A 23,094-nucleotide genomic window follows, 5' to 3' on the forward strand; every position below is an offset into this window, starting at 1 on the left:
GAGACGGAGGAGAAAACATGATGAAATATTTTCAGAGGCATAAATTAGTTACATCTTTTATATTGAATAAAGCCTCCAAGTATTTTTCGAATTTCCTTAAATGAAATTTTTCTCAGTGTATTGGCCCAAGACCTTGCAAATATTGCTCCATAAACAAATTCGAAAAGGAAGCAGAAGCCCATGTATCATAAAACACGAGATACCAACAATAAAGCACTATTAAATATATTTCTCACAGACATTACCAGCATTTAATGAGAGCTTTGTTTGAACCCTTAACCTCCACCTCCAACCAGACCTTTCCCGCCATAAAACCATTGCATTGCAAAATTCAAAATCCAAATAAAAATAATGAGAATGAGAATGAAAATGAAAACATGGAAACCGACGCCATAATTTAGTGACTGAACACGACCCACATATGAATCTGTTGTGTGTTTTGAATGGCAAAGTCATCGTCATCATCCAACCATCCATCGGAATCCACAGTGAGCCAGCGGGGGGAGTGAAGTCCATTACTTTTGGCATGCGGCCATTTGAAACATTGCATGCAACTTGGCCAACATGAACTTGACACTGAAACAACAGCAAACAACAAGCGGAAAACACATGGAACACTGGGAGATACTCAATACAATAAAAGCGAAGCCACGCCAAGCGGTAATGAGGTTTACCCCGTTTTGGTGCGGATCGTTGCATGTAGAGGGCTGGGGGCAATGTGTACGGGTGCCTCATTAGCAAAAGTGCCAGCAGCCCAGTCGTAATTGGAAATCTATCTCGTTTAGGTCAGCGGCAGCTGCAGAGAGTGAGATAGAGGAAGCTCAAAGCAGATAGAATGCCAGATAGAGAACTGAAACCCATTGAAGCGTGGTTTCCATACATTTGCTGGATAGATTTTCAAGATCAATGTGGATCATAGAACGGAACAATTCTCTAATCATGTATCTCTGACGGATGAATGACAGTTCGTTGTCAGGCAGAACAAAAGTGTGGCATGGATATGGGAAAAGGAGTGCCATAGAACTTAATCTTAAAGGCTTAGTCTATTGAACTATTAATTATTCACTTAGGTAATAGAATTGTAAGCTCTTTTAATACAACCAACTAGCAGCTAGAAATATTCCACAAAAATGCATGAATATCCATAACTACATATTAATAAATAACCAGCCATACATATATGCACTATAACCCACAATACTCACCAGCTATGTAAATATCTCTTCGAATGCCCGCACGAACGGATCATAAATATTAGCCGGGGAAATTAATTGGATAAACGTTTTATGATATTGAATTATGATGACCGGAAGGGGGAAACAGATAGGACTCTAACGTTTGACCGGACATATTCCCACACAATTCACGAGAGGGGGGAAAACTTTATGAGTGCGTAAATTCCATTTGGGTGGCCGCAAGGGCTGCACGGGCAGTAAGGACATGCCGCAATCCTGGCGCAACGTCATGCACAAAGGTAATAAAATTCGATAGAAAATCGTGTAATAAAATCATTACACACCAGAAGCAGCATCAGGAGGGGCAGGCGGAGGCGGAGAAGAGCCACATCCGAACACTAAAATCAAACTGGTCTGGCAACGCCACAGGCGACGAACCAATCTGCCCTTTCCAGATCCAGTCCCTGCGCTGCGGCTCCCCCAGATCCACTCCCTGCGCTGAGGCTCCTCCAGATCCACTCCCTGCACTGCTGGCTCTCCTCCTGAGACATAAAAATGGCAACGTGTGCTGCTGGCCAAGTCGGAAAAACGGCGACAACGACAGCAGCCTCCTCTTTGGACCTACAATAAAACGAAGGAAAAGTAGCGCAAAAAGAGGACAAAGTGGAAACCAGCAGGAAAATAATTTGTGTGGGAGTTGCCCACCCTCAAGGGATCCCCGTAATGGGGCGGGGGCACAGGGAGGAAAGAGCCTAAGAACGGATAAAAAGTGGTTAAAGGATATTGAAAGGCGGTAAATTGCTTTATTACTTAAGTGAGCCCGAGATGATTAGGTTCACGTTTCGCAGTTCTGCCTTGTGGCTGCCTCATTAAAACGACGATGGGACACTGGACGTGGAAAATGGAAAATGCAATGGAGGATAGCAGTGGAAAGGCGAACCCATTAACTGAGTGTTAACATGGTACAAACGACTTGGAACATAATGGGTAAGCAGGGCCATTAACAGAGCGAGAACAGGGCTCAACAGATTACAGCTGTAGAAGGTGGAGTATGCCTTCTAAAAAAAAACTGGTAACTAAGCCCCAAAGCGATGTACATATGTCTTCAGGACAGAACTCCATTGCAATTTGAGTTTGAGCTGGATAGGATTCCATGACGATGTACTGAGTCAGAATTTATAAAGAATCAGTTCAAAGAAACAATGCCTTTTCTCAAGTACTCTTAAAAGTCCTTTCAAGGCACGTTACAAAAACAAACCCAAGCTCTCTCGAAAGCTACTCGTATTACACTCGATTGCAAACAGAAGCCCATAACTTCATTTAGCCCAAAGACAAGCAACGACAAGCGATGGCATTAAATCTCTTCATAATGATATCATACAGTCCTATCATAAGTATGTAGCGGAGCTCATTGGGACATTAATAAAATTGGATGACGCGCTGACAGCATAAATGTCACAGAAAATGCTATTAAAACTAAATTATAGCCGGCATAACCATGATTCACGAGCGGCAAGGCCTCCCATCTGCGAAAAGAAATCATAAAAAAATACAAAATGCCAAATTTGTAGCTAGCTTTGGATACAAAAAATGATTATTAATTCTTAATAAGAAGGCGAAGAATGCAAAAAGAGAAATAAAACAAAAGTTGTATAAAAATGTGGCAAGTGGAGGGCGTGTATCTGTGGCTCTGCCTTGAAAATGTGCCAAAAAAATATATATTTTATTCTCCACAAAGTAGAAAAAGAAACCATATTTTTCTATGGTTCACAATCAGTGAATGCCCTGCCTTTAATACCCCTTTTTTATGCGAATTTCAATGGAATTTGTTCAGAGGAGCTGGCACGAAACCAAAATAATAAAATTAAAATGCGATGGTTCGAAATTCAGTCAGTCGGACAGGCAAAAGTACGACGAAGCAATAAAAATAATAATGAAATCAAAGGAATAAATCCCACTGAGAGACAGGGACACACAAGTCTCCACGGAGCGGACACTGTGGATGGGCAGGGATGGGACATTGGGAAAATGGTTCGTCCGTTTCACGTTTGGAATTATAATGAGCTTTCGCTGGTTAAAAGAAGAAAATTTCATTCGGCGAATTAGAAATTATTGCTGTCTAGTAACCCTCAAGTTTAAACACATAAAAAAGCTTACTAATGTGGGAAATTAGGGGAAACAATCTCAATAGATGTACATATCGTCTTTAAAGAGTCATCCCTTGACCATCAGTTTTTAAAAAGTTCTACCCCAAATGCCGGTATTCTTATTTCTGATTTACTGAAGCGTTCAGATACGATTGAACTTCCTGGCAAGCTGGCGACAGTTTATCGCAATTCAATGGCATTCGGGGCATGCACTCAGCATCGCATCATTTCGAATATGTATTCGACATATTGTGTACGGATAACAGGTGGCTTTTCCGGTCTTCAATTTCTGTTTCCTTCATTCTTTTTTCTTGCATCGCTGGATACTGATGTTTGCAAGCTGGGTAGGAATGATTTTTATTCACCACTCACGATACTCTGTAGCTTGAAGGAAAGTGTGCGATTTTGTGTCTGGTTTGAGGACTCTACTTAGTGGACTTAGGGTATGGCAACAGGATATACACATAACAATTTATGTAGATCTAACATTGGGAATGCAATAAACATACAGAAGTGGGTATGTATTTCTGGATCTATTCACCTTCTATGAGTACCAGAGAATAAAGAAAACCATCCAGTGTAAAGTGGAGCCATTCTCCTATAAAATCTTCTTCCGCACTCACAGTCCTCACATAACAATAAATATCCAATATGAGGCATTGTAAATATTGCCAGTCATATATTTAAGAAGTAGCGATAGCTACATTGTATTTTATTTGAGTTTATTCCATTTTATTTTAATTTCGTCTTTGGGCTTACCCCTGACTTAGGCTGGGGCATGCCCCGGGGACAGAGACGGCCAGCTCTCTGTGGGGGATTTGCGACAAAAAGTTTTCGCTTATGCTGCTGTCTGTCTTTCCAGACAACGTGTGCAAATATTGATTTTGGGATTTTTATGAAGTCAAAGCTCAAAAAGCAAGCAGGCAAAATCAAAAGAAAACAGGAAAATATCTTCATAGAACCAGCAGAATAGTCAATAAAAGACTATATGAATATTGTATGCCCATGGAAATCAATTAATTTTTTGCCCCAGTTGCTGGATGTTCAACCACTTTGTGGGCTGCTAATTGAATTTGCCATATCATAATATACTCCAGTAAAATAATAAATAAATCCAGTGAACAATGGTGCGATGAGTTTGCAAGAGTAAAGAGACACAGCCACATGTTCCATATCATGGAATTTGTCCCTGTGCAGACTAAATGAATTATGTAGCATGTCTAGCCATTTAGTGCCATAATTCAGAGCAATCTATAGCGGCACAGACAACACCCATCAGCCATCAGCCAACCAATAAAAAGGAAAGCTGGTAGGTACGGAACCTAAATTGCAGTCCAGACAAATTGCATTTGCATAGCGTAATTGGAAAATGTCGCGTGTGGAAAAAATACATAGAGCTTAAATGATTGAAAAACTATAATGACTGATGGAGCTCAAAACTGTAACAAAAGAGATATCTAAAAAGAATCGACATAGAGTAAAATGGGAGGGATTTACCTTAATTTTATGGTGGAATATATTAGGATAATAATTATGATAATTCATAGGGCATTCCCTGGGCTAAGCTCTCACATCAATCTCTTACGATGATTGAGTGCGTCAAGACCTTCACTTTGAGCTTCTGGTATTTTTTGGGATGTTTATATATATATGGTTTTCATAAACATTATTCCATGCTTTCCGTTCTGCTGCTTTCCATTCTAGTGCTTTCTCCTTCACCAGCACGAATTTTCGCTTGAGATGATCCCTAGGTTTTTCCGTCATGATAGGTACTCAGTCAAATTTTGTTTACTTAAAAAATTTATTTGAAAATTTTCTGCAAAAAATAATATTTGAAAATCAGAATCTTTGAAACTTGGCGGTGCGAGTGCGGACCCAAGCCCCTTCCACATAATGGCCGTTGCAGTGCGACTAGTGGAAGCTCTGACCCTGGTCACCATACTGGGGCTGATTATCTGTCTGAGCCTGACCGTGATCCTCGCCGAACGTTCTATTAGTTTGATCATGACGTTTCTTGAGGTGAGAATTGTACTTCTATTCGAAGCTTGCTAATAATCATTCTCTAATAATTCTGCAGCCAGCTGCGAATATAGCACAGTTTGGGCTGCATGTTATTGAGAAAATTCTGGTGTATGGCCTACTCAGCATATTGCGTTTTGTCAATACGGTGGCCAAAACTCTGCGTATTACGGGTCTGGCCTGAGGATCGCTTACCGCCTGTCAAAAGTTACCAATAAATTTTTTGTTTTATTTTTTCGTTTCCCTTCTATACTCGTACGATACACGTACTCGCAAAATCCTCGATTGGGCATCGAAAGCAAAGCCGCACACTAATATTCAATCAAACAATTTTACGCCCCAATAAACTTTTCTAACCTGCGGCGGCCCCAACAAGAGTGCAAAAAATCAAATAAAACAACACAAAACTCCGCTCAATTGCAGCAAATTTGAGCCTGGCCAGAGGAGGACGAGAAACCGTCGGTACAACAAAATGTTTTTACCACAAAAGCCAATTTTAGACGCCGTACATTTGCACTGCGCTCGAGGATGAACATAATTTTTGGTGCCTTTCCTATACCCTTAAGAAAGGGTATGGCAATTATTGGCAGCAGCTTGTCCTGCGTCAGGGGGTCTCATGTGTGTTGGCAGTCGAAGCCCTTACATGGTCCCTCAGTCTTGGTGCATTCTTGCCAGTGCCATTTCTATAGGGCATCTGCGAATGCGGTTTTTCCTTTATTCCCTTTCAGCCGCCTTTAAACTTTTCGCACCTTTTTTCAGCTGCTTATTCTATTATTCAGTTGTTTATCAATGTTGTGTAGGACAGGACCGATGGGACAGGCACGCAGAGCGGACCGGTTCGATCCGATACGATCCGAGTGTAGGTGTCTGCAGCGGTTGCTAGGGCTGGATCCATTGGAGTATGAGTATTTTTTGATTTAGTGGCAATTTCGTGGAATGCCCCAAAGGTAGAATTGAAAACAGCAGATTACAGGCGGAAATTGAAGCGAGAGTGGAGCTAACAAGCCGAAACTGGAACAACCAGAGGCTCCACTGAAGTGAGCCGAGTCGAAAGATACAGAGATTGAGAGAACCAATTACCAGAAACCCTGCAGAAAGCCAAGAATCCAATACAGAGAAAGCAATGTATTACGTACAATGTATGTACACATTACTTGGAATAATTGTTGTTGTTCTACGTAAAACTCGTTTGAATCATCCCAGTAGAGAAAACATGTTTGTGGAACTGTGAAAATGCTGTTTTTTCATGGGCTCTGGGAAAAATTGCCTTTATTGCTCGTATTACTCGTAATATATAAGTGGAAAATATAGCGTGTAATCTTAGATCAATTTATTAGCTTCCTCCACTTCAGGACCTTCAGTGACCTGTCCGCCCGCTGTGGTGCTCTCCGATTCTGCCAAAGGCTGCTCGCTGGTACTGGTGGAGGAGACTGGTTCGGCCGGCTCTTCAGCCTGGGAACAGGCGCAGGCATCGCGGGTATTTTCCTCGATCCATTCGTTGAAGTTGCTCACACGAGTATAAACGCCTGGGGAATTGGGTTTGGCACAGCCCTCGCCCCAGGACACAACGCCCGCCAGTTGATAGGCTTGTCCGGCGCCCAGGACATGCATGGGTCCACCGCTGTCGCCCTGGCAGGAGTCCTTGCCGCCCTGATCCACCAATCCAGCACAGATCATGTTGTCGGTGATTTTGTCGCCGTAGTTGCTGTCCCGGCACTCCTGTTGCGTGAGTATGGGCACCTCCACTTCCTGCAGGGTGTCTGAGACAGGACCGCCCTCGCTCAGGGCGCCCCAGCCGGTGACGACAGCCGTTTGACCGGCATAGTTCTCACTGGGCGTGGGCAGGCAGACGGGATGCATGTCGATGCCTAGGCGCACGGGCTCGCTGAAGCGAATCAGGGCAATGTCGCTGTCGAAGGTGCGGGTGCTGTAGCCGGGATGGATGAAGACACGCGCCACCCGCCTGTCCACGATCTTCACATTGCTGTCCATTCGATTGTGCTCCAGCAGGCGGACCGTGATCAGACGGTGGTAGAACCCGTTGACGCAGTGCGCCGCGGTCACGGCGTACTGGTCATTGACCAGCGATGCGCCGCAGTAGAAGCTGCCGAACCACATCAGCATTGCCATCCAGGGATACTCGTGCACTTCCGTCTCCTGGCCCCCGACGATGCGGTGGCGTGTGTTGATGTTACCGCAGGCGCAGGACGCGCACTCCCTCTTGGCCGGGACACTGGAGTCGGAGTACTCCGGCCCCAGGATTGAGGTGATCCAGTCGAGGAAGCTGTTCTGTCTGATATTGCTCAGCGACTCCAGAATCTTGGCTGGCTCTGCGGAGCTACGCAGACGGGGCGTGGCAAAACCCACATCGCCCAGAGCCACAACGAGGAGCAGCAGACAAATGTACCTCATGGCGAACTTTTCTGGCCAACTGGCAGTTGGCAACTAACCGAAAGCGTCCTGGCCAAGACCACGATCAGAAAGATGACTACAAATAGAACCAAGAACTAGAACCGGCTGAAAAACCAGAAGAACCGGCTTCAGGGAAAGGTGAATGCCTCGCCGAGAGAGATTTCCATGTAGCGAATTTTCTTTTAATCAATAAATATAAAACAGCTTGAGAATGTGATCTTCGACAGAGCCGAAGCTGGAATACTCTGGCAGAGACGGAAGCCGATTTCATTCAACTTCCTGGCGGGGATCCATATCTCAAGAAAGTCTTAAGCTTTTTTCTTTGGGAAAAAGCCCTACTTTCCTAAGATATAAGTTGTTTTTGTAACAGAAACAATAGGTTTTGTCATAATGAAAACCTATCTTTCAATCGACAGTTTTGCTGAGGATAAATTGGGTTTTGGGACTCCATTCGCCGCTCATCTTCGCTGGCCAGAGTATTAAAGCAAGACTACTGAACACACTAGAACTAGAACTACTTGATCTTCTTGGTCTCCTGCTGGCAGAGGCAAGCCTGTTTGGTGAGATTCTTGATCCAGGTGCCGTAGCGATTCACGCGGGCATAGACACCAGGATAACCGGACTTGGCACAGCCCTCGCCCCAAGAGACCACACCGGCGATCTGATGCTCTCGCGTTCCGCTGGCCACGATATGAAGCGGACCGCCGCTGTCGCCCTGGCAGGAATCCTTGCCACCCTCGTCGTAGCCACCGCAAAGCATGTTGTCCGTGATTTTGTTGCCGTAACGACTCTTGCGGCACGCGTCCTGCGACAGGATGGGCACCTGCACCTCCTAAAGGAAACAAAAGATGAACATTTTAGTCGGAAAGGCAGTCTCCGATGGAGAATCATGCTCACCTGAAGGGTGTCCGAGGTGGGACCGCCAACCTTGAGAGCGCCCCAGCCAGTGACGATGCCCGTCTCTCCCTTGAAGCTTCTACCCGGCGTGGGCATGCACACGGGATGCAGTACCTCATCGAACTGCACGGGCTCGTCCAGCTTAATGATGGCTATGTCGTTGTCATAGTTTCGGGCATTGTACTTGGGATGTGTGATCACCTCCGCGACATTCCGGTCGATCTTTTGGGTGTGGGACATCTTCCGGTTGTGGTCCAGCAGGCGCACGGTGATCCGCTCCCGACGGAAGCCGTATACACAGTGGGAGGCAGTGAGCAGGAACTGGTCGTTGAGCAGCGAGGCGGCGCAGTAGAAGCGACCGCCGTATAGGAGCATGGCTACCCAGGGGTACTGGTGCACCTCCGTCTCCTGGCCCCCGACAATCCGCTTCTGGATGTTGGCTATCCCGCAGACACAGTCGGTGCAGTTGCGCGGCGGACTGAGGGTGGGTGGCGCCGCGGTCGTGGCCCGCCTGGTGGTGGTGGTGCTGGAGGTGGGCGCTGGCGTCGTCGAGGTGGTGGTGCTGCTCGCGGGCTCCGGCTTCGTGGAGCTGCTGCTCAGGGTGGCCAGCGTGGCGTTCTCGGCATCGGAACTGCCCGGACGTTGAGGCAGCAGCGATAGCACCCACTGGATGAAGGTGTTCTGGGACTGCTTTAGAAGGGGCGAAACCGGTGTGGCTTCCGGACGAGATGGCTGCTCCTCGGCAAAGGTTTGGGCCAGGCCCAGGCCCAGGCCCAGCACCAGGCAGATCACTAGTCCAATCGAAGCTCTACTCATTTCACTAAACTCTTTTGATTCGGCTGTGGCTTTGCTTTCTCCAGAGCGACACCACCGACTGCCGTGGCTATTGGCGAACTGAACAGGCAGAAACGATATTTGAAAGCCAGCCAGCCCCATTTCACCCAAATTCCCATGGCCGAGCAACAAAAGTGGTTCTGGCCGGTGGCACGTCCACTTTGCCAATCCGCACAACCTCAGTCGGTCGCTTGGTAGCTCGCACACTCAACCAGACAGCGCGATAGAGACAGCGACAGAGACAGAGACCGAGACCGAGACCGAGACACTCTCCCATGCGGATTTGCATTTGTATTCTGCGCATGCGTGGGCGCCTCGGGGCACCCGGCTTGACCACACACAATCGCACCACACTCTCGGCCAGCGCCAGCAACCACTCATCACACTCATACTCTACTTTTGGATTGTGTTTTATTTTTTGCGCCACTGAAGTAGCGAAAGTTTTATTTCCCGCTTCAAAATTTATTGAAATTCATTTTTTTTTCTGCTGCCCATGCGTGAGTGTGTGCGCATGAGTATCTGTGTGATTCAATACGACGCATCGTAATTTTACTTTCTTTTGATTTATATTATTGGGGCTATTCTCTGTTGTTTTTTGGGGTATCGTTTGTTGCTGGTTTTCTTTAGTGTGTCGTCGACAACAACACACCTAAAACGAGGCTTTTGTCCACTTACACCATTTACGTGGTTTGCATAGCAGATTCACCATCTATTGTGGAATACTTGTGAGATACAGGGTGATCTAGTGGATGCACAGATCTGATTCTTCAGAAAGCAAAGCAAAAACTGCAATCGCCATAAAAGTGCCCGCCCCCAAGACGTGAACCTGTCAGGGAAGACTTTCCTTAGCCGGCAATTGTGTGGGGAGATTAACGATGCGACCGACATGGCAGCCGCACGTGTCCGGTCACGTCATGAGTCATATTGGTCAAGGCCCTAAGTAGCCGTAGCCCCCACTTGCAACGCTGTGGAGGCGGCGCCGCCACTCATGATGCCCCCGCTGCTGCTGCTGCTGCGCCTGCTGCGCCTGCGCTCCAGAGATGAACAGCAATTGATGGATGAGTGGAGTGGAGTCCAGAGCGAACAGTGGAGTCTGCATGGGCACTCTCTTCATGGAGCGTGGAGAGTCATTAGTATGCGCACACATAACACTTGGCATATTAATTGTCCGCGTAATGCTGTAGGCAAATGCATGGCGAGAGGAGTTGGAGTTGCAGTTGGAGATGGAGCTGGAGGTGGAGTTGATGATGATGACGAACTAATGTCAGCTCGAGGACTGGTCATCGGGCACAGGCACACATCATAGCCAGGCCCAGGCCCAGGCCCATGCCCCATGCCCGACCGCAGTGCACGCAGTTAAAACAAAGTGCCATTTGCATAATGCCGGGGACTAGACAAAACCGAAACGGAAAAAAAACCCACAGCTTTCATACCCCTCTACATGGACTCTCGTACATTTAAATGGGAGTGTGTGTGTGTGTTGCGTTGGGTTATTTACGGGTATGCGATGAGGTAGAGGCAAGAGCAGACGCCACAGACCTGGCTGCACTTGGCGACGCAATTATGCAAGGCCCAGCCGGGGTCTGGACTGTGGCAACGTGACCACCAACAAAGTTTTGCCTGCGACTGATTGGAGCTCTAGACCGAACACTGGACCTGCCTGGGTACTGCCTGTGCACCGCCTGGGTCGTTGGCTTTGTTAAACACGATGGCAAAATATGTTAATTGGCATTGTAATATGCACATTAGATGTTGCCAACTACTAAGCGCTCATTAAACATGCCTCATGCTCGGGCAATTACCGAAGGAAGGTCCATCAAAATGGGAGAGAAAAAAGGGTCGGTAAGTGATAAAGAGGTATCACAATCGGTAATCAGCTCTTCAGTAGGCTATGGACTCGCTCCGAAAACTGACATTTTCTGTGTCGGAGTCTCCACAAAGTATAGAGCACATACCTTAGAGAAACATCATTCACATCAAATTTGAGAGTAGAAAGCACATCAATTTGCTTTCTCACTTTTCAAAAAAATTCAAAAAAATTATTAGGTAAATATACGAATATAGAATATAAATTCCCTAGTCCCATTTAAATATTGAGCTATTTACAGTAACCATGGAGACGTCCAGCTCGAATGGCAGCTCCAGCCAAATCCCTTCCTGCGGCAGCAATTCCCGCCTGGAGGCTCTGCAGGCAGCTTCGGAGTCCGGGGCGTGCCCCTGCCCCAAAGGCCAAGGCGGATGCATCTGCACTAATGGCATTTGCATGAAGGGCGAGTGCCCGAATGGCATCTGCCAGAGGAACCATCAGGGACCACCACCTTCTCTCTGATCCCAGACCTGGATTTCGATGAGGTTTGACGCTTTCAGCTCCCAAACAGTACCCTCCCTAACCTGAAAATAGCTCCTTGCAACAGATTCAGATATATTACAGAATTCAGATACAAATAAAATTCCCTTTAACTAGTGCCAGCACAGTTTTCGAGTTAATATTGTAGCTTTAAGGATCACCACACAGAGGGGCAAACCACGAAAAAACAATTATGTACGAAATGGTAGAGGGTCGACACGACCTGACCTCTACTTTCCACCAGAACATGGCGTGGCACATGTAAATGGAAAATTTTTGTACAGACAGTCGGGTGCGTGCAAAAAATTTCACTTTTGATTTATGTGCACAGAGTGGAAAGGTGTTGCAGGAAAATATTGAAGACCCTGGACCTCCAGCCACCGAAATACCCGTGTAATAAAAGGCAAAAGGCAAAAGCCATTGAGGAGAGTAGTGGAGCAGGGGATATTGCAACATATTTGCATAGACAACCCCATTACGGGAACGAGCACCATTCAGACCATGGCTATAACAGCGAATAGATTATGTTTTGCTATCCATAGTGCCCCGGCTGCCATAAAATTTTATCTGCCAAGTTAATTAAGCCGGCAGTTAGCTGGCTGGAGCTGGAGCCGAACTATCATAAGCCCGTGGCTCCTGAATGAGCTCCTGTTCATTGGCAGCTGAAAATTTAATTAGTTATTCCATTTGCGAGTTCCATTCGCTTTACCTTTCCGACTACCACCTATTTAGAATACAAAGTTTCGTTTGCAGCTATCATCTGTCCGCTGGCTAGCCCAAAGGATTCGTGGGCAAATAGCGAAACCAAAAGAACTTTTGCCTGTCCTGTGAATGGGTGAAGAAGTGGCGGCAAAAGGTAATGCCAGTGCCACTGCCACAGACACGAATGTCTGGTGTCGTTTTGATCAAGAGTTTCCGCATCTTTGACTGGGAAACAGCCACAGAACTCAGGAAAACGTCTTAAAAGCGCCACTCCATCGAAGGTCAAAATGAAGTTTTTCCTCATTCGATGCTAAAAACTTTGCCCGACATGCAACAGCCATCATCATCGTCGTCGTCGTCGTAGTCGTCTTGCAAAGTTTCAAGTTGCAACCTACTGTTGCTGGTACTTTCCACACCAGCACGCGATTTCAGTTTTATTTTCTGGTTTTTTTTTTTTTTTTTGCAAATACCGATTATGACTTGTACTTGTTGAAAGAGCTGCTAAAAAAAACTACAGCAAAAAAGAGTCGGTGAAAAAATGTAAATGATTTTTTGGGCATGCTCAACATGCTTTCAATAATTTGCATGCGATTCTCGAGTGGCATGCAATGGAAGCGCCTCACGCAAGCCTCTCGGCATAATGGATTAATTACAGGGTAATGCTATGCCAGACCCAACGGAAGGGCGCACACAGCTATGGGATTAAATTGATCATCCCACAGAGAAGTAGCTGTTGTATAAAAATGCAATAGTGCAATATCGATCTAATTTTTGAAGCAGTACAGACGGCACATCAAAGTCAAATGGAAATAGCCAGCCTCGAGACTTTGCTAACTTTTAAATAATTATGGACAGGGCCACAGAGGCGTTACACGCTTAGTCACTTTGAGAGTTTGTTTTGAACAACCTGAAAAGCAAACAAAAGTCACAAAGAGCGGTGAACCCCTACGAACAGACAGGGATGGGTATGGAAATGGGAACATTAAATGGCATTTTTAAATGCTCCAATTGACACGGATCGTGATAATAAAAATCAATTTCAATGCTAGCGACAGGTGATTCAGATTTTGGAAAGGAACTTGTCCTCCTTTTCTCTCTATCGATTGCATATATAATGCCCCCTAACGACTCGTTAATTCGATGGGAATGGCATCGTAAAGAAGGCATCAAAGCTGACCCGATATTACACATAATGGAAAAGAAATACAAATAAATTGGTGCCATAAAAATCTTGCTTGTTGACATATTTAAATAATGCAAAAATTGAATAATAAAATCACGATAAAAGCCGGCCAGCAATAGGAGCTATTATGGGTTTATGGATGTGTATAAGGGGAGAAATGTTATAATTAGCTTACATATAAATGTGATACAGAGAATCTTGATATTTGATAGATGTCACATGTCAGCCGCAGAAGTTACTTAATAATTTGAATGCCTTCAAATGAAGGTTCTATTTTGATTAGCATACCAATGTGGGTACAATTTGAACATTCCGGCCCAGTTAACAAGATTATTATTAGTTTCACTGTGTGTCTTGTTTAGATTTGATTTCCTCTCGATTGGTAATCCCCAAGCGTCCTGTGGCGGCTCAAATGGCTATGTTGATATTCATTGGTCCAATTACTAATTAAAATAATCATGGCAAAATGTGTCTAGTTTGTGGTCTTGTTCATTATATAATGAAGAATTTGCTCGTATGCCTGATTCTGCAATGGAATTTGGTCCATCAGAGTCCAGATGTGAGCCCTGGCATTCGGTCAGGAATTTGCTGGTTCCGTGCGCATTTTCTTCATCAATGATTAATTGTTTTGACAATGTTGCAGCCATGTACCTCTGCTGCCTCAGCCCCCCCTTTCCTGTCTGGCTCTCTCTCTCTCTCTCTGGTTGCTGGTTGTGGTGGCATGCTCCGCGAGGGAAATGCATGGCATGGTCCTCTGACTCTGGTCCATGTCACATTTGTGGCCTGGCACTGACGAATGTCTCCAAATTGATGTATGATTTTGGCAGCAATGCCAAAACCCTGACGGAAGACCACTTCATCTCTCCCTCTCTCCGTCCGTTGCATTGAAAATTTAGTACAGAGCTTTGGGGGTTTTGTGGGGACAATTTTTGGAAAGATATGAAATATCTCTCACTAAAGTTGTTGCACTTGGGCGAGGAATTTGCGGTGGCTGTTGCCCTTTAGAGGAGCACGTGGTGGCTGTGATTGGATGTGTCGGATGGACTGATTAAAGTTTTTTATTGCGAATTAACTTCAGCACAGATTGAAGGTCTATCCCTGTTTGGAAACAAAGTACAGTCGATATTCCATATAGCCAATCTCTGGGTGAATTCGCTATAAGGAAAATTCTTGGTACAGAAAACTTCGTTGTTCGCAATAGGGTTCGTAATAGAGAAGTTCGACTGTATGCTCTAAAACCGTTGGACCATCGTATCTTAGTAACTGTCCCCACCATCATTCCTCCCTGATAAATAACCCGATAAGATCCCTTCGAAACTCAGTTATGTCACCCACAGCCGCAGCCCTGTCAAGGTGGTTCGATTCCCTTTCGTTATCGTTTCACACCTATTTTTTGTCTGAAGTTTGCACTAGATAAATCTGCTGCTGCTGCTGTCCGACCCACTTAGAGGTGTTTCCTCTGTTTATTCCTTTCCCTTTGGCGACAGGAAAACAAATTAAACTTAAAAATAAATAGACGGCAGAGACTAGAGCAAAGGGCTACGGCTACGCGTACCAGAGATTGGAGCATGGGTGGGGCCACAGTTTAGCTTTAGTTGCTCGTAAAACTTTCACTTGACCCTTGTCAAGCCACTGGGGGCGATAGGTGGGTGGGAGTGTAGTGTTGTAATCAACAGAAAATTGGCACCAGTCAACAGTCCCAGTCCCAGTCGCAGTCGCAGTCCCACCCCCGAAGGTCCTGCTATCTGTGTCAGTGTCAGCATCGTTTACTCTTAACATCCTTGGCGATCTGGGGGTGGCTCCATTGACCAACTGACTTAGTCAGAGGGTTGTTCTACTTTGCTTCCGTTCTGTTCTGGCTGATAAGTCTGCCAGTTCAATAAATCGTAGCCTTACCCCAAAAAATAGTTAGTAGATAGTTCAAGTCGTTTAGAGTGACTCAGAGCCGCCCTGGGCAGTGGCCCATTATCGTTCAGACGTGGTACAATCCAAACATATGACCCCATGTAATCGTTGCCATTTACTTTATCATTTACCAACATAAATTAGAACTAGGGCCAGGGCCTGGCGCGTGTTTTGCATTGCATTAAGTTATGGAGGGATTAATATATGTACCAGTATATGTATGCAGTCCAAATGCTAATTAAGTGGAGTGCAGAGAGCGAGAGGCGCCACATGCCAAATATTTGCCACACCTGACACCACAGCTGGGGGTCAGAGGCACGTGATGGTTAATTAAGCGGCAATCCAAATGCATTACATGTCCTAAGGCCCAGGTGCAGAATTCGCGAGACTGGCCCATTCCATCTGGAACGGATTACGTGACTTTCTGAAAGTTCTTTAATTTTAAATCACAAATTTTGGTATGTTCCTCCCCTCCCATGGGACGCCTGTCCAACTAACACACTTTTCCACACCCTTTCCGACCATTATTCAAACGCTTTTCGCACTGACCGGTTTTGGGTCACCAAAAAATTGCGAAATTTCCTTTAGGGCAAGTCATGCATTCCACTTCCTCTTTACATTTGTCTATCTCACGCCAAAAAAAAAGCGTAGCCAAAGAAATGAATTTAATAGAAAACCATGAAGCGCCAGGGTTGTTGCCCCCTTGGCCACGGCCAGGGCCGTCAGTGTGGCGCCTGGCAACCCTGTTGGCGCCACACAGAATTCCTCTCCGCATTGCGTTCTGTCCGTTTTTATAGCATGTGATTGCTTAATTTATTTGTATATATTTTTAAAGTTCTATACTGAGGGTAGAAGAAGGTATAACCGGCACTGTCAAATACTCTGGTATGGTATGTAGTACCAGTCTCAGAAAAGACCCTTTCTACGTTTCTAATTATTCTGCTATCTGTCTGAGATTATTCCTGTTTGACATAAGAAAAGCTAAAAAGCTAATCAAGGGTAGCCAAAGCTTCGACCATAGGAATGTCTCTAGAATTTGTCGTTTTTGTGAGGTTTTATATCTCGTTTGGAGCTGACCAAATGGTGCCAAGTAGACGCTATGCGCCAAAAATAGTTAAACGTTTGCCAACTGCAATGTAAATTGGTTGCACTTCCGGAATACGCTGCGTATGCGTTAATAGAGAGGATACAGATGGATAGATACAATGCTAGCAGCAGTAGCTCCATTCAAGCAGATTAGCCCAAAAGATTTCCCATTTATATAACTGAATTAAAAGCATTTCTCAAGTTCTTTGACCTCAAATTGAGTTTGGTTACGGCACGAAAAGAGGCGAGTATAAAATATTTTCGCATCCACGTAACCATAAATCATTCGGCTTAAAACCCTGTAACAAATTTGTATGCATGCAAATCAATTGTGCAATTGTTTCTATGAGAGAATAAATAAAAAATAAGCTCCCTCTAGCAGGGGAGGCGACTGGTGAGCGAGGATCCAGGGAGCAGGGACTGCAAACAAGTTGGTGGCCATAAATAAATATCGCTTAAGCCCAGATACCAACATAGAATATAAATTTGCTCTCCCCCCCCCACCCTGTTTGTAAAACAATCAACTTGATTTTGTAAAAAATCAATTTAAATAATGCCGCGGCTCTATGTGTATCGCTTTCTCTATGTTTTGAATGTTTTGTATTTTTTGTGGCTGAACAAATTCGATTGTCGGGGTTTAGTCGAATGCCAGATGTTCGTTTTTTTTTTGAAGCTACTCGATTTTGGTTGGATTATTTGATTAAGCAAAGGGTGCCTCTCACAGTGGCATATATTTGCACTCTCTATCCAACAACCTTTCAAAAGCTATCGTCGAAAAGACCCCCAAGTTGTCATCAATAATTTCCCCTTTTAAAAACTTCTTAATATTCATTACTTTTAAATAAATACAGTGCATAATTTTTGCTTTTGTTCTGTATGCTGCTAAAATTAAATTGAATTTGCTGCTCGAGTTAATTTAATTTCCTGTGGACACGATGCGACACGAACTAATAAAGCGACAAAGACACGTACGCACCTCAGACAGAGCTGCCGATGATGATGACGAAGTGGGCTCCGTTGGTTGCTCCTTCGCCGCACTGTCCGTGTCCATGCCACATGTGTTGCAATATTCTGTCGGTGCTGGAGCGCAAACTGATGCGGAAATTACATCGATATATATGGAGAAAAGGGAGACAGTACTTTAAGAACCGAGTTTAATCTTTACAAGTAAACGGATTTTATTTCTCAGCCAAAATATGTTTAAGTACTTTCGCATACCCTAGGTATCGATACTAATATTCACTGGAGCGTTGGAAGCGAGGTGGTTTAATTGCATTTTTAATCCTCATAGCAGCCCTGAAGACTTTGCCACTCTCCCGAGGACCCAGCCGAATCGAAGTAGAGGTATGTGGGGTGGAGTTCTTTGCCGGATAGATGTCGAAAGTAATGGTTAGATTTTCTGAGATCTTCATAGTGGCGCCGGAATTTTCAAAGATGCCACAGTAGTTGGGGGCCGAGAAGACGGTGACCAGCTGGCGCTTGGCAAAGAACTCATAGCCATCCTCGACCACCTGATGGGCCCGACAGATGAGATCGAAGTCATTCCGAACGAGGAACCGCTCGATCGTGTCCCGACCAAAGGACACGCTCACGCCCCGCTTGTTCGGCGTCCACCCATATGCCGTGTGGTGCGGATCTGACCACAGCAGGTCGCAGAGCAGGCCCTCGCTGGGTATTTCGGTGGGGCGCTTCAGCTGGTTGATCTGCTCGATGCAGCTCAGGTGGGGACTTAGGCCGCCGTGGCAGCAGAACACCCGCTTCGAGACGATCGCCGCCACTGGCATGCAGTTGTAGCAGTCGACGAAGGTCTTCCACAGCTTGACCGTGTAGCGGCGCTTGCATTCGTCGAAAAAGCCGTAGACCTGGTTGAGCACCTCGCTCTCATGGTTGCCGCGCAGCAGGAAGATCTTGTCCGGGTAGCAGATTTTGTAGCAGAAGAGCAGCGTGATGGTCTCCACGGAGCGGTGGCCGCGGTCTACGTAGTCGCCGAGGAAAAGGTAACTCTGCTGTGGCGGATGGCCGGAGTTATTCAGGATGCGCAGGAGGTCCTCAAACTGTCCGTGAAGATCGCCCACAATGCAGATGGGGGCATTCACCCGCAGGCACATCGCCTCCTGCAGGAAGACACTGCGGACCATATGGCAGACACTCATTATATCCTTTTGGCTGATCGGCCGCTTCGACTGCCGGCGTCCGCACACGAGGGTTCTTATGATGCCCTCGATGTTTGGCTTGCGCAAAAATAAGCTCATATTCAGTTTATATTTGTGTTGTATATTTAAGAATCTGTACAATGCAGTACATGAAGTGTAAAGAAGAGAATACTTTTTCACACAATTTTCATGTCGTGTCAGTCCATCAACATGTTCGGTGTGGCACCTTCCGTCATGGGTCTCTTGTTGTGATGAGCGTCGTGCTTCTTGGGCTTCATCACCACCAGTGTGATGTTGAGATCGGGGTCCACGCACATCATGGCGCCGGCATTGTCGTACTCCCCGCAGTAGTTGACCGCCGAGAAGACGGTGATGAGCTGCCTCTTGGCAAAGAACTCGTAGCCATCCTCGACGACCTGATGAGCACGGCAGACCAGATCAAAGTTGAACCTCGTGAGGAACGCCTCCACCTGCTCCACGCCAAAGGTGAAGCTCACGCCACGCGAGTTCTTCGTCCAGGTGTTGACGGTCGGATCCGGATCGGACCAGAGGAGGTCGCACAGCAGTCCGTTCTGCTTGATCTCCGCTGGCCGCTCGATGTTGCGTATGTCGGAAAGTTCGTGCAGGGAGGGACTCAGCCCGCCATGGCAGCAAAATATCTTCGAGTCGATCACGGCCGCCACGGGCAGGCAGTTGTAGCAGTCGACAAAGTTCTTCCACAGACGCACTGTAAAGCGGCGCTTGCACTCGTCGTAGAACCCGTAGTAGTGGTTGATGCTGGCCGACTCGTGGTTGCCGCGCAGCAGGTGAACGCTGGATGGGTAGCGCACCTTGTAGGCCAGCAGGAGGGTCAGGGTCTCCACCGAGTGCTGGCCCCGATCCACGTAATCCCCCAGCAGCAGGTAACGCTTGGTCGGTGGATGCCCCGATGTCTCAAAGTAGCGCAGAAGGTCCCGGAACTGGCCGTGTATGTCCCCGATGACATTGACGGGCGGCTGCACCGCAAGCAGCATGGGCTCCGACAGCAGCACCTGTCGGGCCACGTTCAGCATCGCCACCATGTCCGTCTCCGGAACCTGCATCCGTTTGTCAGCCTTCCAGTTCACCAGCGACGTAATCATTTCGTCCAGCTTCTTTTGCAGTATTGATCGTTCCATGAGAACCACTGCGCTCGCCTCGATCCAAGATTGCTTCTGTTCTCAACGAGCGTGGACCTCTTTAGTGTCAGATCATCAAAATTTAACAAAACATTAACGTATTTTACATGGTTGCTCTTAGCTGGCAATTGTTTCCTCACATACGTGATCTTTGCTAGGGTTTCCGGGTTGTTAACAAATATTTTAGAGGAGGAAAAAGGGTCTTAAAAGAGTTAAGATCTCACGTATGCGTACATATAACCCTTCTTATGATCGTTCTTATAATATCAAACGATTCTCTAATGGCTCTTTACTGTGGATTGTGTAATGGTTCAGCATCAGCGTCCGGCGATCTCCAAACGTTTCTCCACTAGAACTGTCAAATTGTATTTTTCTTGACTTTCAAATATTTATTAAATTCTGTAAAGACTGTATGAGGGACTCCGTTTTTAGACAGTACACACTACACTACACAGACACTAATTGGCCATAAAATGTCGAGTGGCTCAATATTTTTCCCCGGGGCCAAAACCCGCTTCTCGACACTGTCTGCGCAGCTGGAGGAGAGCAAGAGGAAATCCAGCATAGTGCACAACAGCCTGTTGCGAAGCTCAGTATCTGATGCAGAAGGGTGGAATCTGGTCGATCTGATCAACAGATTGAAGAACTTCCGGAAATCCAAGCAGACACGCGTAAGCATGCTCGAGGACGAGCTGTACCAGCTAATCCACACGGCCCGCGAGATGTTGCTGGGAGAACCAATGCTCCTGTCTGTTGAGGCTCCGGTGCGCGTCGTTGGCGACATTCACGGACAATTCGTGGACCTGTTGCGCATCTTCGATCACATAGGCTATCCGCCATTGGTCAACTATCTCTTTCTCGGAGACTATGTGGATCGGGGCCAGAACTCGATCGAGACAATCACCCTGCTGCTGGCCTTGCGGGTCAAGTATCCCGAGAACGTCTTCCTGCTGCGTGGCAACCACGAGGCGCCCGCAGTGAACCGGGTATACGGATTCTTCGACGAGTGCAAGCGTCGCTATACGGTCAAGCTGTGGAAGAGCTACGTCGACTGTTACTGTTGCTTGCCCGTGGCTGCGGTCATTTCGAATCGGATCTTCTGCTGCCATGGCGGTCTGAGCCCGCAGCTAAAGGACCTGAACAACATCAAGTCGATATCGCGGCCCTGCGATGTGCCCGACCAGGGTCTTCTGTGCGACCTGCTGTGGAGCGACCCGGATCGGTATGGCTTCGGCTGGTCGCCGAGTGACCGGGGAGTGAGCTACCTCTATGGCCGGGACGTGCTCGAGAAATTCCTGCATAAGTACGACTTCGATCTGCTATGTCGGGCCCATCAGGTCGTTGAAGATGGCTATGAGTTTTTCGCAAAGCGCCAGCTGGTCACTGTCTTCTCCGCGCCCAACTACTGCGGGCAGTACGACAATGCGGGGGCCTCGATGGGCATAGATAAGGATTTGATGATCTCGTTCGATGTACAGCGTCCCAGTACCGGTCACAAAGTTATAATAAAAAATGTGATCGCCTCGGCCATCAAGTGACTTTGTCTCAGGCCGGGGCAGGCCCCGATGGGAATGTCATTCCATATGTTTCCATCCGAAAACCGTTGGCTTTTCAGAGCGGCAAAATTAACATTGAGTTGTAGGATACCAGACACCAGAGCAACCGGAAATGACGGCTAGTGTCGTTGCGACGGATGCGGGCAACATTGATCAGCTGATACACAAGATTATCGATGTGCGACGCGTAAAGCAGCTCAGTCTTTCAGAGTCTGAGATTCGGGGGATCTGCATGCGATCGCGGGAGGTGTTCCTCTCGCAGCCCATGCTGCTGGAGCTATCCGCTCCCGTGAAGATATGCGGCGACATCCACGGCCAGTTCACGGACCTCCTGCGACTGTTCGACTACGGCGGATATCCGCCGTCATCCAATTATCTCTTCCTCGGCGATTACGTAGACCGGGGCAAGCAGTCCATCGAAACGCTGTGTCTACTGCTGGCCTACAAGATCAAGTTTCCGGAGAACTTCTTTCTGCTGCGGGGCAACCATGAGAGCGCCGGCATCAACCGCATCTACGGCTTCTACGATGAGTGCAAGCGCCGCTACACAATCAAGCTGTGGCGCACCTTTGTCGACTGCTACAACTGCATGCCCGTTTCGGCCGTCGTCGACGAGAAGATCTTCTGCTGCCACGGCGGACTCAGTCCGGACCTGCTCAGCATGAGCCAGATCGGGCAGCTCAGCCGGCCCTGCGATGTGCCCGACAAAGGTCTGCTCTGTGATCTGCTGTGGTCCGACCCGGATCCCAAGATCATGGGCTGGAGCGACAATGATCGCGGCGTCAGTGTCACTTTTGGCGCCGATATTGTTGGCAAGTTCGTGCATCGCAACAAGTTCGACCTGATCTGTCGCGCCCACCAGGTCGTGGAGGACGGCTACGAGTTCTTTGCGAAGCGCCAGCTGATCACCATCTTCTCGGCGCCCAACTACTGCGGGGAGTTCGACAATGCCGGTGCCATGATGTCTGTGGATGAGACGCTGATGTGCTCCTTCTATGTCCTCAAGCCCTCCAAGAAGGCAGGAATGCGAAAGGTCCACTCAAAGGGATGAACTACTGAGAAACTGAAGAGAATCGGGTATCGATGTTATGTTGGGGTGTTGCGCTGTTGTTCCTTGGAAAACTTTTGCATCGCGTTGTATACAAATTTCATGTTTTATTCTGGGTAATAGTATGCACATACATATGTACGTTATTTGGAACTGATTTGACATGTTCAATCGTGGCGCCCCCCAGAGAATACAGAAATGCAACAGCTGTCAAAATCTCACCACGGACAACGAAGATTGAAGGCACCAGCCCCCCACGCTGCTGTATGGCAATTAATTTCTCATTGCCCTGGCACTCAAACATTTTAATCAAATGACAAAACCGAAAATAATTTATTTTATAGCACATAATTTACAGCGCACGAATAGCTTCGGCCCCTTCCTCGGCCACAGGAACGGTTTATTAAATTTTGTTTGCTCTGCCAGGCCAGAAACAGGCCCGAAAACCAGAAACAGGCCCCGGATCTGTGGTG

At 46.9% G+C, this 23,094-nt stretch overlaps 7 protein-coding genes and 1 long non-coding RNA gene across 8 annotated transcripts; 4 read left to right on the forward strand and 4 right to left on the reverse strand.

The window, feature by feature from the left end:
- Positions 1–5,134: 5,134 nt before the first annotated feature.
- On the forward strand, positions 5,135–5,575 carry LOC6592719. The gene is made up of 2 exons (XM_002018050.2): positions 5,135–5,341; positions 5,400–5,575. The coding sequence occupies exons 1-2, from the start codon at positions 5,216–5,218 to the stop codon at positions 5,523–5,525; spliced, it is 252 nt and encodes an 83-aa protein (XP_002018086.1). The 5' UTR covers positions 5,135–5,215; the 3' UTR covers positions 5,526–5,575.
- Positions 5,576–6,622: 1,047 nt separating this feature from the next.
- LOC6592718 (trypsin-1) lies at positions 6,623–7,753 on the reverse strand. The gene has a single exon (XM_002018049.2). The coding sequence runs from the start codon at positions 7,751–7,753 to the stop codon at positions 6,662–6,664; it is 1,092 nt and encodes a 363-aa protein (XP_002018085.1). The 3' UTR covers positions 6,623–6,661.
- A 175-nt stretch (positions 7,754–7,928) lies between these two features.
- Positions 7,929–9,745, reverse strand: LOC6592717 (trypsin-1). The gene is made up of 2 exons (XM_002018048.2): positions 8,651–9,745; positions 7,929–8,585 (listed from the first exon to the last, which is right to left on the reverse strand). Exons 1-2 carry the CDS (start codon positions 9,584–9,586, stop codon positions 8,268–8,270), a joined length of 1,254 nt encoding a protein of 417 aa, XP_002018084.2. The 5' UTR covers positions 9,587–9,745; the 3' UTR covers positions 7,929–8,267.
- Positions 9,746–11,459: 1,714 nt separating this feature from the next.
- On the forward strand, positions 11,460–11,956 carry LOC6592716. The gene is made up of 2 exons (XR_003408500.1): positions 11,460–11,530; positions 11,593–11,956. It is a non-coding gene; the product is annotated as an uncharacterized LOC6592716 (long non-coding RNA).
- Positions 11,957–17,884: 5,928 nt separating this feature from the next.
- Positions 17,885–18,963, reverse strand: LOC6592715 (serine/threonine-protein phosphatase PP1). The gene has a single exon (XM_002018046.2). The coding sequence runs from the start codon at positions 18,957–18,959 to the stop codon at positions 17,940–17,942; it is 1,020 nt and encodes a 339-aa protein (XP_002018082.1). The 5' UTR covers positions 18,960–18,963; the 3' UTR covers positions 17,885–17,939.
- A 3-nt stretch (positions 18,964–18,966) lies between these two features.
- LOC6592714 (serine/threonine-protein phosphatase PP1) lies at positions 18,967–20,068 on the reverse strand. Its single transcript, XM_026985876.1, has one exon. The coding sequence runs from the start codon at positions 20,015–20,017 to the stop codon at positions 19,058–19,060; it is 960 nt and encodes a 319-aa protein (XP_026841677.1). The 5' UTR covers positions 20,018–20,068; the 3' UTR covers positions 18,967–19,057.
- A 381-nt stretch (positions 20,069–20,449) lies between these two features.
- On the forward strand, positions 20,450–21,617 carry LOC6592713 (serine/threonine-protein phosphatase alpha-3 isoform). Its single transcript, XM_002018044.2, has one exon. The coding sequence runs from the start codon at positions 20,491–20,493 to the stop codon at positions 21,553–21,555; it is 1,065 nt and encodes a 354-aa protein (XP_002018080.1). The 5' UTR covers positions 20,450–20,490; the 3' UTR covers positions 21,556–21,617.
- On the forward strand, positions 21,612–23,007 carry LOC6592712 (serine/threonine-protein phosphatase alpha-2 isoform). Its single transcript, XM_002018043.2, has 2 exons — positions 21,612–22,737; positions 22,809–23,007. The coding sequence occupies exon 1, from the start codon at positions 21,686–21,688 to the stop codon at positions 22,622–22,624; it is 939 nt and encodes a 312-aa protein (XP_002018079.1). The 5' UTR covers positions 21,612–21,685; the 3' UTR covers positions 22,625–22,737; positions 22,809–23,007.
- Positions 23,008–23,094: the final 87 nt, after the last annotated feature.

This window comes from Drosophila persimilis, unplaced genomic scaffold, assembly GCF_003286085.1.
Source record: "Drosophila persimilis strain 14011-0111.01,24,50 unplaced genomic scaffold, DperRS2 tig00000002-arrow-pilon, whole genome shotgun sequence".
Lineage (NCBI taxonomy): Eukaryota > Metazoa > Arthropoda > Insecta > Diptera > Drosophilidae > Drosophila > Drosophila persimilis.

Bases quoted from the DNA above. Each gene is read 5' to 3' on its own strand.
- LOC6592719 (XM_002018050.2), top strand. From the start codon at position 5,216: ATGGCCGTTGCAGTGCGACTAGTGGAAGCTCTGACCCTGGTCACCATA. The intron at 5,342-5,399 runs GTGAGAATTGTA...ATAATTCTGCAG, and splicing joins TGATCATGACGTTTCTTGAG to CCAGCTGCGAATATAGCACA.
- LOC6592718 (XM_002018049.2), bottom strand. From the start codon at position 7,753: ATGAGGTACATTTGTCTGCTGCTCCTCGTTGTGGCTCTGGGCGATGTG.
- LOC6592717 (XM_002018048.2), bottom strand. From the start codon at position 9,586: ATGGGGCTGGCTGGCTTTCAAATATCGTTTCTGCCTGTTCAGTTCGCC. The intron at 8,586-8,650 runs GTGAGCATGATT...TGTTTCCTTTAG, and splicing joins CCACCTCGGACACCCTTCAG to GAGGTGCAGGTGCCCATCCT.
- LOC6592715 (XM_002018046.2), bottom strand. From the start codon at position 18,959: ATGAGCTTATTTTTGCGCAAGCCAAACATCGAGGGCATCATAAGAACC.
- LOC6592714 (XM_026985876.1), bottom strand. From the start codon at position 20,017: ATGGAACGATCAATACTGCAAAAGAAGCTGGACGAAATGATTACGTCG.
- LOC6592713 (XM_002018044.2), top strand. From the start codon at position 20,491: ATGTCGAGTGGCTCAATATTTTTCCCCGGGGCCAAAACCCGCTTCTCG.
- LOC6592712 (XM_002018043.2), top strand. From the start codon at position 21,686: ATGACGGCTAGTGTCGTTGCGACGGATGCGGGCAACATTGATCAGCTG.